The sequence below is a fragment of the Meriones unguiculatus genome, chromosome 5, assembly GCF_030254825.1.
Source record: "Meriones unguiculatus strain TT.TT164.6M chromosome 5, Bangor_MerUng_6.1, whole genome shotgun sequence".
Classification (NCBI taxonomy): domain Eukaryota; kingdom Metazoa; phylum Chordata; class Mammalia; order Rodentia; family Muridae; genus Meriones; species Meriones unguiculatus.
In genome coordinates this window covers 104,641,022-104,654,163 of record NC_083353.1, presented here as the reverse complement: position 1 = coordinate 104,654,163, position 13,142 = coordinate 104,641,022, and the positions used below count along the sequence as shown (strand labels likewise).

General features: G+C 49.7%; 1 protein-coding gene across 11 annotated transcripts in view; it reads left to right on the top strand.

Annotated features, from left to right (window-relative positions):
- The window catches only part of Atp2b2 (ATPase plasma membrane Ca2+ transporting 2), a 104,589-nt gene that overhangs the window by 48,970 nt on the left and 42,477 nt on the right, over positions 1-13,142 (top strand). For 9 of the 11 annotated variants that reach the window (XR_009591912.1, XM_021637680.2, XM_060383946.1 and 6 more), the window contains 4 exons: positions 539-580; positions 1,322-1,480; positions 3,698-3,912; positions 8,512-8,754. Coding sequence is in view for 10 of the 11 variants with exons in the window: in XM_021637680.2 (XP_021493355.1) it covers positions 539-580; positions 1,322-1,480; positions 3,698-3,912; positions 8,512-8,754 (659 nt within the window). In the remaining variant the exon portion in view is untranslated. The remainder of the gene's footprint in view (positions 1-538; positions 581-1,321; positions 1,481-3,697; positions 3,913-8,511; positions 8,755-13,142) is intronic. The other 2 variants (XM_060383950.1, XM_060383953.1) reach the window with 1 other exon arrangement.

Here is a 13,142-nt window from a genome sequence, read left to right as displayed (position 1 = left end):
AGAATTATGTAGCTAAAGGGTAACCTGGGAGGGCTGGGGAGGTGGCACAGTGGCAGAGTACCTGCATAGTACGCACAAAGCCTTAGGTTCAAATCCTCATTACTACAAAGGGAAAGGAGAGAGAAAAGAAGGGATGGAGAGAGGGAGGAAGGAAAGATGTGAAAGTTTCTCTTTTCCTCCTTTCAGCCATAAGCCTTGTGTGTGAGGCTCAGTTCTGGGATCTGGGATCCTCCCTCTGCTTCCGGTGCAGATTCTGGCCCCTTTCACTTTCCAATTCGTTCTTTTTCATCTGTTAAAAACTCAAGGCCAATGCTATTCCAACAGAAACACCACCCACATCCAGCCCCAAAGAGAATCCAGAGCCTTCCGGCCCCACAGCCCCTGTGGCTAAGGTGACTGCCGGACTGGCCTTGATTCCAGATCTCGATATCCCCTGACAGCTTAGGCTTTCCTGTCTGTGACATGAGTGTCTGTGGCCTGTTGCGTCCTCGTGATGACCTGTGCTGCCTGTTGTTTGTTGAAATTCTCTGTTGTGTAGGTAAAATGCAGGATGGCAGTGCCGACAGCAGCCAGAGCAAAGGTAACTGCAGCCATGGGGCTCGAGTCATACAGAGATAGGGACTCACTGGGGCCAGAGGCAGACACACCCACGGCTTTGGGGTGCTCTGGCATCTTTGGGGGTACAGTCATGATTCTCATAATAGTGGGTAAGACAAAGAGGTTTCATAGTGAGATGAGGGATACACCATGGCCAGGATCCCCCAAGCCCACCCATCAGCTGGGGTCTGGAAGTGGGCTCTTAGAGACCATTACAAGGAGAGGGTTGGCTGGCCTCTGCTCTCAAGAGTGGCAGGTCTTTCTCTCCATCCCACACTGACGAGGATCCCTTGACTGGAGATGGGGGCTTAAAACTTGTGCCTAGGACACCTTACTTTCTTTTTAAGCTGTGTCCTCCCTAATGCTAGCTGCCTAGCAACCCAACTACTTGGCTTCAAGAACACCTAGGAGAGCCCTTCTCTTTCTATCTGATTGTGAGAGGGCCAAGGGTGGGATTTTGGTTTAGCCCTGTCCTGCCGGGAATCCAGGGTAGAGCCCTGTCCTGTAAAATCCCACATGTGTCTCTGATCCCAGGACCCAGGTACTTCTGGGCCCAGAGACTGCAGCTGGAAGGGGCAGGTACCATCGAGGCTTCTTTGCCAGCCATGCAGGGCCCAGATGGGGCAATTTCTACTGGGCAGGCAGGGTGGGTGCTAAGCCTCCCAGCCTGTAGGCTGACCTGCATGTGTGTGTCTGTGTGCACATGCATGCTCTGCCCCTACAGCCAAGCAGCAGGATGGGGCAGCTGCTATGGAGATGCAACCCCTGAAGAGCGCTGAGGGCGGCGATGCAGATGACAAGAAGAAAGCCAACATGCATAAGAAAGAGAAGTCGGTGCTTCAGGGCAAGCTCACCAAGCTGGCTGTGCAGATTGGCAAGGCAGGTGAGTTCACAGCAGGGACCTCCCTGCAGAGCCCTGCCCTGCTCTGCCCTCTATCTCCTCACCTGTAAAAGAAGAACCTTGATTCCATTGGTCCTTAGGGCCTTCCCTGCTCCAGGTAAATGAAGCCAGCTCTGCTGACAGACCACCACAGCCACAGCTCTGGGAATTTGGGCTGGCAGCTTCCCCCAGCTCTGAGTTCCTGCATACTCCTCTGTAATTGGTGATAATTCTTGTCACTGTGTGGCAGATTGCTTTGGGAATTAAAGGTGACTGGGTGGACAGGGGACTTAACCTACGGTAGACAGAGGACTTAGCCTATGGTGGACAGACTTTGTAGGGCTTAGAGTTTCAAACAACAAAGACTTTTAGCCTGAGGACAGTGGAAAATATGGAAGAGGTTAACAGCAAGAGAGAGCCAGAACGGATTTGGACTAAGTAAAGACCACCCTAGCTATGGTGTAGAAGGATTGTCTGATCCCCAGCGAGCAATCCAGGGCCCCTCCACTGAGATGACAGCTGCAGGTGATAGCCGTGGGAAGCCAATCCCAGCTGTAAGGTGAGCCCCAGCCCTCCAGCACAGCCTTGACCTCCCCTTGCACTGAGGGTGTCTGAGAAAGGCAAGACCTCCCACCTGGCTACGGAGGCCTCTGTGGCTGCCTCCGTTTCTAATTATAGACGGCGCAGCAGGGGACAGCTGCAAATTATAGGCTCAGCAGTCTATATTTAAACCTGGTGACAGCTCTCTCGGCAGCCGGGAGCTTGGCTTCCCGCCCCTGCGGCTGTCAGGCAGGGGTAGAGCCAGGCTCTGATGCCCTGCAGCTGGAGCTGGAGTCGGGAGATACGGGCTCAGGGATTTCCTCCTTGGCTGCCATGGCTGTCACAGCAGGTGACTCCACAGTGTAGCATGTGGCACTAAGGAACCAAGAAACAACTAAGTGATGACAACCTCTTGGCCTCCGAAGACCTCAGTCCTGGCTCCCACTCCACCCTGCCAAGTTCCCGGTCAAGTTTTCTGGGCTCCCAGTCCCCCAACCCCTCCCTCTGGGGCTGAACCGATGGCAGCCAGGAATTCAGGGATGGGCACTCCAAGCTGAGTCTGCTAAGCAAGAAATGCACATCAAAGCCATAGTTTTGAGATTTGTGGAGAATTCCTAGTCTTTGCTCCATCTCATGGGACTCCCTAGACCACAAGCCACATGTCAGGGCACACCCACCACACAGAGTTGCCAGGGGATGGTGGACATCTTGTGGGGTGGCTGTGCCCACAGGCCCATCACCCCTCCCCCATCAGAGAAAGCACGTAGGCACAGTCCTCACAGCACCTAGGTGGGGACCAGAGGCAGGTCAGGGTTAGGCATACTGATCTGGCAGCATTACCTTAGCCTGCGTCCATCTGCTGATCATTTCCTCTATTTGAGCCTCTGTTCCCTTGTCCAAACAATCTGTTCCCTCCACCTGGGGCATTCTCCCCGAGAACAACACATATCCCTGATGTCTCTTCGAAAGCCAACTCCTCCAAGACCCCGTCCCTGGTCATCACTGCAGCAGCCACTTCATAGCGCCCACATCTTCAGCCACATCTTCGTGGCATTTTTCCTCACAGCAGCAGTCCCGTGACTATAATGAACTTACTAAAGCCCTGCCTGGTGGCACACACACACACACACACACACACACACACACACACACACACACGCACCTATAATCCAACACTCTTGCTATGTATTTATCTACTGGTTGCTTACCTACCTCTGCTTGAGCAGGGTGTCTGTCTTTGTTATGTCCAGATCCCTGTGTGGAAGATGGGGAAGTACCGCACACCGCCGTGTTGCAGGTGCTCAAAAGTGTTTGTTGGGTGAATGAGCAAAAGACCCCAACCTTGACTCTTTACTGCATGACTGGTGGCTCTTGTGTCTACATGTTCCCTAGCCACGTGTCTTAAGTGTGGCTGGGTGTTGTGTAGGCAGGCACCAGCCTAGGCACTTTACCTGCACTTCCACATGAGCATTCCAAAGCCCCCAGGAAGGAAATAGGCCCCCTGTGCCTCACTATACAAAACAGGCAACTGAGGATCCCTGAGGATCAAAGCGAGGCTCCCGGCCACAAAGTGAGGAAGTACAGCTGGGAGATGAGCTGAGGTCTTCCCGACAGGCCCCCAGAAGGGGTTTAGTGAACATCTCCCCCGGAGCCCTCTGAACAGGTGTCCCCATGTCACAGGCCTGGTGATGTCAGCCATCACGGTAATCATCCTGGTGCTCTACTTCACCGTGGACACCTTCGTGGTCAACAAGAAGCCGTGGCTGACGGAGTGCACGCCCGTCTACGTCCAATACTTTGTCAAGTTCTTCATCATTGGTGTGACGGTGCTGGTGGTCGCCGTGCCTGAGGGCCTCCCTCTGGCCGTCACCATCTCACTGGCCTATTCTGTGAAGGTAAGAGGGGAGAAGGGCAGTGTTGGGTGGCTGAGGCAGTCCCAGCTGGAGTTCTCTCGGGGAACCAGGGCGGATGCAGTGCTAGAACTTGAAACTGGCATAAGAACAGTGTGCCTGCAGCAAGGACTTGGAGGGAGTGGGGGAAAGTCCTCCAAACTCAGACAGCTTCAGAAGCAAACCAAGAGCTTGGCCCTGGCCACAGAGGCCCCCATTATTCAGCCCAGCCAAGTATGGTTTTATGGGGGTGCAACCTGGGCTTTCCAAACCTTCAGAATTTTTCTCAAGAAGGAGCCAAAAAAAAAAAAAAACTATACTTAATATAAACTGTCCAGATCCATATTGGCAATTGACTCGGACTTACCCAATAAAATGGAGCTGGGTGATAGATGGCTCAGTGATAGATTGCTTAATTGGCAAACCCAAGGCTGTGGCAGTGCAAACTGTCAAACGCAGACACCACCGTGCAAGCACATACCCCATCCCACCAAACCCACAGGTCCTGTCCTAAGGTGTGGAAGAGATGAGCAAAACCACACAGGAAGCCCTTACCCCTCAGGTAGGGGTTGCTGCAAACACAGGAAGGTTGGCAAATGGTTAAATGATGCACCACCTGGATGTTTGCTGGCCAAGTGGGGATCTAGGGCCTTCCCTAAGCACCCACATAGCTGCTGAAGCAGTGGCCATCAGAGAGCCCACACGCCCCACATCTGGCCCACAGTACCACTGCCACACTGTCCTGCCTGCTCATGTTCTCATGTTCTTCCTTTTCCCTTGGATTGCCTATCCTTTGGGGCAAGGATGGGCAATCCAAGGGAAAAGGACATGTTTCCCATGGTCCCAACACCAAGATGTCACTGAGAAGGCTTTCACTCTGAGGCATTGGCAGCTCAGCCAGAGGGGTGAAGCGAGCGTCAGTTTCCAAGCCAGAATTTGGACAGAGCTCTGAGATGTAATTTCATATGGAGAGTGATCTCCCTGCAAGTGCCAGCGAGTGGCAGTTCTGTGTAAAGGATACAACCCTTATCAACTCCCTCTCCTACGGTTCTCAGAGAAACCCTCTCCCACAGACAAAAGCCCAGATAGGTCAAAACAAGCACAATGCTAGGCCCTTTCCCTGCGTTTCCACATGAGCTCCTCAAGGGCTCAGAGCATGGCAATGCGCAGGTCCCCATGGCCACACCACTGAGCTCAGGGTTCCTGTGAAGTTTGGCAGAGCTGGTTTGGGGACATTATGAGCAGACAGCTTTAGGCCTGAGTGTCTTCTGCAGTTCTGATCTCTGGCACCTTTGGTCATCCCGAGTCATGTGACTGGCAAAAGCATGTGATAAACAGTGAAGCCAACACGTCCTCTTTGAGCTTGCCCTGAGGGCCGCCACCAGGAACGCAGCAGTGAGCACTTAGGTACATGGGTTCTTCGCAACAGGAACATCATACAATCCAGGGTTAGGCTTGTCGTTGTTTTCAACATCCCAGTAACTGCCTTTTTAAAAATAGGGCTGGGCAGCTGTCTCCACGTGTAAAGTGCTTGGGTGCAAGTGTGGAAGCCAGAGGTCAGGTCCCAGCACCCACAGAAAGGTCAGGCCTGGCAGCATGAACCTGTGACCCCAGCAGAAGGGACCCACACAGGCAGATCCTGAAGGGGACATGCTGGTCAACCAGTCTAGCTGACGTGACAAGCTCCAGGTTCAAAGAGGGACCCTATCTCAAAAGAACAAGGCAGAAAAGACACCCAAATGTCAATCTCTAGCCTCCACCTGCCTCTGAATGGGCAAGTATTTCCATGCCTATGAGGGGGTGCAAAATGTGACCTGAAGTATAGCTCAATGGTAGAACACTTGCCTGGCATGCGGGAGGCTCTGGGTTTGATCCCCAGCATCACATAAACCAGGCAGGGAAAGGCACAGCTGCGTTCCCAAGATGTGTGAAATGGGACAGGAAGATTAGAAGTTCAAAGTCATCTTCTTCTACATAGCAAGTTTAAGGTTAACCTAAAATACATGGAACCTTGTAGCAAACAAACAACAACAACAACAAAAAAAAAAACAAGGTAACCTTAACCTTAATAATGCAAATTCACTCAAAGTTATGTCCAAATTATCAACAACCCAAAAGAGATATTTCACTGAAGATAACTGCTTTCATAATGTCTTTAAAATCCAGCATCCTTTACACATTTCAAGTGTCCGTCATTCCCGAGCAGTATACCATGCTGGATAGTCCTGATGAGAGATTTTTATACATTTTGTTTCAGATTTTGTTTTGTTTGTCATAGAGTTTCGCTGTATAGACCAGGCTGGCCTTGAACTTACAGCTGTCCTCTTGCCTGTATCTCCCAAGTGCCGGAATGTGCCGCTAAATCTGGCTTCCAAAGAGAGATTCTTTAAGAAAAGAGCCATGGCTCCTTCAGTGAGAGCAGGTGCACTGGTACGCAATGGAACGAGCCAGACTGCCAGGTTAGGCAGAGCTGTGTTAGGCTAGGCAGAGCGGGTAGGTTAGTCAGAGCTGAGCAGTCAGGCAGAGCTGGCCTCAAACTCCGGGCTTCATGCTCACCACACGTCATTTGGCTCAGCTCACTTTGTCTGGAATTTGTCAGTTGCAAAGTGGATTTCTAGGCTCCTCCCAGGTCTCACGGGATCCTTACAGAACAACACCAGAAAATATACTGTAAAGCACGTCGCAAACTCAAATTGCCATTGATCAGACACTCACTGTACACTTACTGGAGTCATAAGAAAGAAAACACATCAGCTTTTTACCCTACCAATGTTCATTTTTAGTAACATAGATATCTATTTAAATAGTCCTTTTGTACTCTTTTTAACCTTGCAATAAAGAATTACTGTGGGGAACAAGAATGAAGGAGATCAAATCCCTAGGCACAGACTCCATTAGATTTTGCCTCTAGGGACTTTTCACAAAGTCTTCTTGCCAAGTGGGGCCAGCATGTCAGCAGGGCCTGCCTGAGAACTACATCATGTTTATTACTTGCAGGAGAATCTAGGAGAAGTTAGGAGTAAAGAAGTGGGTCAGAAAAAAAGTACACAGAGGGAAATAAACACAAATAGGTCCAGTAGGCTAGTGCTATAAATGTAAAGAGGAAAGATGTTGGTAAATGAGACATGTGTTATAGGTAGTAACATACATACACTTTCTTTTGTATTACTGTGTGTGTGTGTGTGTGTGTGTGTGTGTGTGTGTGTGTGTGTGTGTGTGTTAGCATGGAGAGTCAGTTATCTCCTCCCATCTGGGTCCTACCAAGTGACTCACTAGCCTTTATTTTCCTTTTTCTGTGATTTTTGTTTTGTTGTTGGTTGGTTGGTTGGTTGGTTGGTTGGTTGGTTGGTTGGTTAGTTTTGGGGGTGGGGCTGAGGAGGTGGCTCAGTGGGTAAGAGTGTTTGCTGGGTGAGCCAGAGGACCTGGGTTCAGGCTCTCATGTAAAAGGCTGTGTGTGGCTGTGTGTAGCTGTGTGTGCCTGTACCCTCCGGCACTTTCAGCAGGCAGAGACAGGAAAAGGAATGGGGCTCACTGGCCGGTCAGTCTAGGCCAAGAGCATAGAGCTCCAGGTCCAGAGAGAGCCTCTGCCTCAAGTGGATAAAGCAGAGAGCTGGAAAGAAGGACACTAAACATGTTCCTGTGACTGTCTCACACATAAACATGTATGCACACACACAAACACACATGCATATGCACACATACACAAACAGTACTTATAATGTGTGCTATAATATATGTTCATTATAGAAAAGGTGATTTACATACCTGAAGAAGTCAATAAGATTCTCAGTTCTATCACATAGTGATAACGACATTATTGTTTTTGTATTTCTACAGATATTTTCCCGCATCTGTAAGCACATACGTATCCTAAATGTGTCTACTTAGAGTGAAATTGTTGGGTCTCTCGAACCAAGTACCAGGAAAACATTTGAAAAACTCAGAACCAAACGAGGAGCAGTTACTTACGTTAAGCTAGGAGTAATTAGGAGTGATCCAGCCTTAATTTTTTTTTAATCTTTTCTGTTTTTTTTTTTCTATAAAGAATGTAGATGAAGAGGATGGAGAGATAACTCAGAGGTTAAGAGCACTTGTTGCTCTTCCAGAGGACCCGGGTTCAATTTCAGCACTTACATGGTAGTTTACAATTATTCATATCTCCAGTCCCAGAGGTTCTGATATATATAAAGAGAGAGATACATGTAAATATGTAAATATATATTCATATTTATTTATTTTTTTAAAAAAGAATGTAGATGAAGCCAGGTATGGTTGAGCACACCTGTAATCCCAGCACTTGGGAGGTAGAGATGAGGATCATGAATTCAAGGTCATTCTTGGATAGATTGCTAGTTTCGGGCCAGCCTGTGGTACATGGGACCTTGCTCCCAAAACAGGAAGTGAGGGACTCTGTGGTGAAAATTAGTAAATTCAGTTACCAAAACTTAAATGGTCCAAATGATTGATAAAAAAGGGAGACCTTCTTTTGCAGGGCTAAAGAAGCCCAGAAGTGGTTTGTACATGCAGGTCAAGGGAAGGCTGAGGCACAGGAAGCCCCTCCCCCCACTCTCTCTCCTCACGGTTCCCCTCTCACCCATTCTCTAGAAAATGATGAAAGACAACAACCTGGTACGCCACCTGGATGCCTGTGAGACCATGGGCAATGCCACAGCCATCTGCTCGGACAAGACAGGCACGCTGACCACCAACCGCATGACCGTGGTCCAGGCCTACGTCGGCGATGTCCACTATAAGGAAATCCCGGATCCCAGCTCCATCAATGCCAAGACCATGGAGCTGCTGGTCAACGCCATTGCCATCAACAGCGCCTACACCACCAAGATCCTGGTAAGCGGGCGTGGGAGCATCGTCCATAGGGGAGCGCCTGATCCCGCTGCTGACTCGGAGAGGCTCGCTAAATAGGCAGCTCAGCCTTCTACCGACATGGCTGCAGGGTCTGTGAAACCAAAGGAAACTGTCATTGTTAGTTATTATCGGTGATTGCTGTGATCTAGATGTTTATTTTTGAATCTTGCCGCTGAGCGCCCCATCACACACACACACACACACACACACACACACACACACACACACTTTACAAAATAAACACTTTTTTTTTTTTTTGAGAAAGAATGTAACTATGTAGTCCTGGCCTGGGAGTCAGAGATCAGCCTGCCTCTGCCTTGGGAGCACTTAGGATCAAAGGCGTGCGCCACCACATCTAGCCACATTTGGTTAGCTTTTGCCATATATCAAGCCACTCCAGATCAAAGCTCAGAGTAGTATTCCGTGAGCATTCTGTGTGAATGGACTCCGCACCACCCCACCCCCACTGAGTCAGTTAACACTGGCTCAGAAATGTGCAGGAAAGGACTGGGGAGATGTCGCAGGCGGAGCAAACGCCTCGCAAACACGAGGACCTGAGTTCGATACTCGAATGCACCTTTAAAAAGCCAGATACATAGGCCAGCGAGGTGGCTCACTGGGTTCAAGCGGCTTGCTGCCGAGCCCAACCAGCGTGCTCACTCTCCAGTACCCAACTCCAACTCCCCAAGTTACCCTCTGACCTCTACATGGCATAGACGGGCTCAGTGTGGGCAAGCACAATTACAATCCCCGCACTAGAGAGGTGGAGATAGGTGGATCTCACACCTGACATCCTCTGGCTGCCACCAGATGTGTGCATATCTGCACATCTGTCTGCCCACGCGCACTCACCCCCCCACACACAACAGCCAGCATGTAAACACATAAATACATGTATCATCGCCTGGGCCCCGACACCCTCCCTACAAGCCAAATTTAGCTCCTCAGTAGTCCAGCTGAAGACAAATAGAGAAAAGCAGAAAGGAGGGAGGGGAAGCTTATTCAGTGTGGCCTCGTGAGGAAGAACAGAGGTCTAGAAACTTCACCTCAAGCTCACCTTCAGGGTCCTGACATGAGGTTTATGTTTAGAAGGCAGAGGGCACGCATGACCAAACAGCCCCGAGCTGAGCTGCATGAGCACTGAAGACCCACAGGCTTTCTTTCTTGTCCTTCCACCCTAACAACACAGAGAAACAGCGGTTTCTTAGCATTTACCTTGCGCTGGGTCTAAGTCATCAAGAGATGAGCTGCAGGAGGTTATGCGTGGGGTTCTGCTGCGCCATTTTATCAGAGGGGCTTGAGCATCTGTGGACTCCAGTGGAAGACGGTGACCAGTACCCAGTGGGTGGACACTGGGCATTCAATCTGAGCCTCATCCCACCTCTCCATCCAGATGTTCCCTGTTGCCCAGCTGTAGGGGTTTCTCCATCCTGGGCAGCTGAGCCACCTTTCAAATGTGCTGGAGCCCTGACCTCCCCTCCTGTCCCTGAGCCTGCCATAACCTCCGCATCTGTCCACACCCATCCATAGGAGCCACCAGAAGTGCTGTGTTGTTGAAGAGCCTCTGAGTCAGCAGCAGTGGTCCAGGGCTGGTGAGGGAAGGAGGAGGCAACTTCTGCGTCCTCCACCCTCTGAGCAACCATGCCTGCCACCCTGGGGCCTCAGGCTCAGGGAAGCAAAGTGACACAGGGGGAAAGTAGGTTGGAGAATGTATGATGGAGCACTGGGTTGGGAGGGGGAGGGGTTACGCCAGAAATGACAACATTCTCATCTTCTCCCCCCCCCCCCCGCCCCAATTCGGAAGCAAGAGAGATCAGTGAGGCTTTATTCCGTTCCCTGAGCTTTCCGAAAATAACCGAGACACTGTTCATGGTTTTGTCCTGCACGTTTGTCAGAGAGAAGTAGGCAGTTCCCGGAGCGGGGTGGTGAGGGTGGCCACATGGGCACAGCCACATGGGGTGGGGTTGGAATGAGACACCTGTGAGTCAGTTAAAGTCAGAGGGAGCTCTTGGAATTTGTCTAGAGGGCTGCAGGGACACTTCTGGCTGCACAGTGGCGAGTCTCCATGGAGTTTTGATTCGGGGGCTGGTAGGAAACTCTGGTGGTGTCTTCACACTGTGCCTAGGTGACATCAAGGTCAGAGGTCAACAGTCTGCCCAGGGAGAAAGTGCAGCTGCTGAGGCGGGGGCGGTATCATGTTAACTAGACTTAGGGTCAGAGCCTTTGCACTGACAGCCCAGCCTCCTTACAAGCCAGGTTTAGCCATTTATCCTCAATCATCCAATTGAAAACAAAATTAATAGTAGAAAGCAGGAAATGGAAGGTTTTTTTTCAATATGCCCACCTTGGGAAGAGGAACAGAGGGCTCTTGAGACCCACTCCTACCCCAAATCCTGAAGTGAAGTTTATTTAAATAAAAGACAAGGGGTATACATAGGTAAACAGCCTTGGTCAGGATGTCAATACCACCCATCGCTGACTCATCAATGTCTAGGCTCCAGCCTCTCCTACAAGATTGTCTGTCAGAGTCAGAACTGTGTGAGATCTCTCTCAGGAGGCTAGCCCCGCCTCTGGCTAGCACTAGACTCCAGCCTTTTTCCTTCTCGCCGTCTAAGACTTCTAGGGAAATTTCTAGTTTCTTGGCATCTGTTGTTTCAGCAGTCCGATAGTCCAAAGGGAGGGACACATGCGCCCCTTCAGAACCACAGTTCTCAACCTTTTGGGTCTTGACCCCTTTGGGAACTGAAGGGCTTTTTTTTTTTTTTTTTACAAGGGTCGGATATCAGATATCCTGCACATCAGATATTTATATTACAATTCCTAACAGTAGCCAAATTCCAGTTATGAGGTAGCAATGAAAATAATTCTATGGTTGGGGGTCACTATAATATGAGGAGCTGTACTAAAGAGTTGCGGCATTAGCAAGGCTGAGAACAACCGCTTTAGAATATCTTCATTCTTGCCAAGACCCAGGACCTGGGGTACACTAGATTTATAACACAAGTCAGGAGGTTACTCACCTCCCAGGCAACAGGTTCCCTTGCTGTGTTGCAAATCTTGGCACCCTAAAACCCCTGTGCCTGTCTTTCTGGGTCTTTCCGAAAATCCTCTGCCAATACAGTTCTCTTTGCTGTAGACTAACATCCATTGGCATAGGAGTTAGTGGCGTAAGCAGGTAGTGATTAAAATGCCTACTCGGGCCTGGTTTCAAACCCCTCCCTAACTGTGTGAATGAAAAAGGTTACTCAACTTCTCTTTTCCTCAGTTTCTCAGGAGAAACTATTGTTGATTGTGGTGAGGACGCAGTGAGTTTCTAAGTGACAAGTGTCTGCTCAAGGCCTGGTATTTGTTTGCCAGGTGGTAGAACTGCTTGCCTTGACTCATCAGTGAGTTACCCTGCTAAGAGACTCCACTGGTAATGAGGCAGAGGCTGGGAAACAGTCAGACAACGGGGCATTCCTCTGGGAAGGAAAGGGTTCTTTCCCAAAGCCTGACAGGCAGCTGGAGGCAAAGCCAGACCCTAAAGATACCTGCTCCAACAGAAAGCCCAAATCGGGTGCAGGCTTTCAGAACCAATCAACGCATCCCCTGTGCTGGGCTTGGAAAAGGCCTTAAATCCAGAGGGTCAGCTTCACACACAGGCCCTTCCATCAGTGTAAGGCTAAGGGTATCTTGAGGGTTCCTTTCCTAGTCCAGATGAACTCTGAGAAGAGATAGAAGTCCACTGTCTTCCTTGGCTTCTATTGCTGTGATAAAATACTATGGCCAGAAGCAACTTGGGAAGAAGAGGATTTATTCAGCTTACACTTCCAGGTAACTGTCCATCACTTAGGGAAGTCAGGGCAGGAACCTGGAGGCAGGAGCTGATGCAGAGGCCATGGAGGAATGCTGTTTACTGGTTTGCTCACTCACAGATTGCTCATCTTGCTTAATTATAGAACCCAGGACCACCAGCCCAAGGGTGACATCACCTGCCATGTGCTGGGCCTTCCCACAGCAATCATTAAGAAAATGAACTACATACATGCCTATGGGCAAATCTTATGAAGGCATTTTTTTTTTCCAATTGAAAGTATCTCTTCCAGGCCAGGTGTGGTGACACATACCTCTAAAGCTTGCCTTCAGGAGGCAGAGGCAGACAGATCTCTGAGTTCAAAGCCAGCCTGATCTACAGAGTGAGTTCCAGGACAGCCAGGGCTCTGTTACATAGAGAAACTGTATATCAGAAAAGATAAAAATAAATTTAAAAATAAAGACAAGAAAAGTTTCTCTTCCCATATGATACCTGTGCCTGTCAAGGTAAAACTAGCCAGCACATCCATCTATCCTACAAGCCAAGGGTTGGAGCTCTAAACTGAAGGACGGACTGA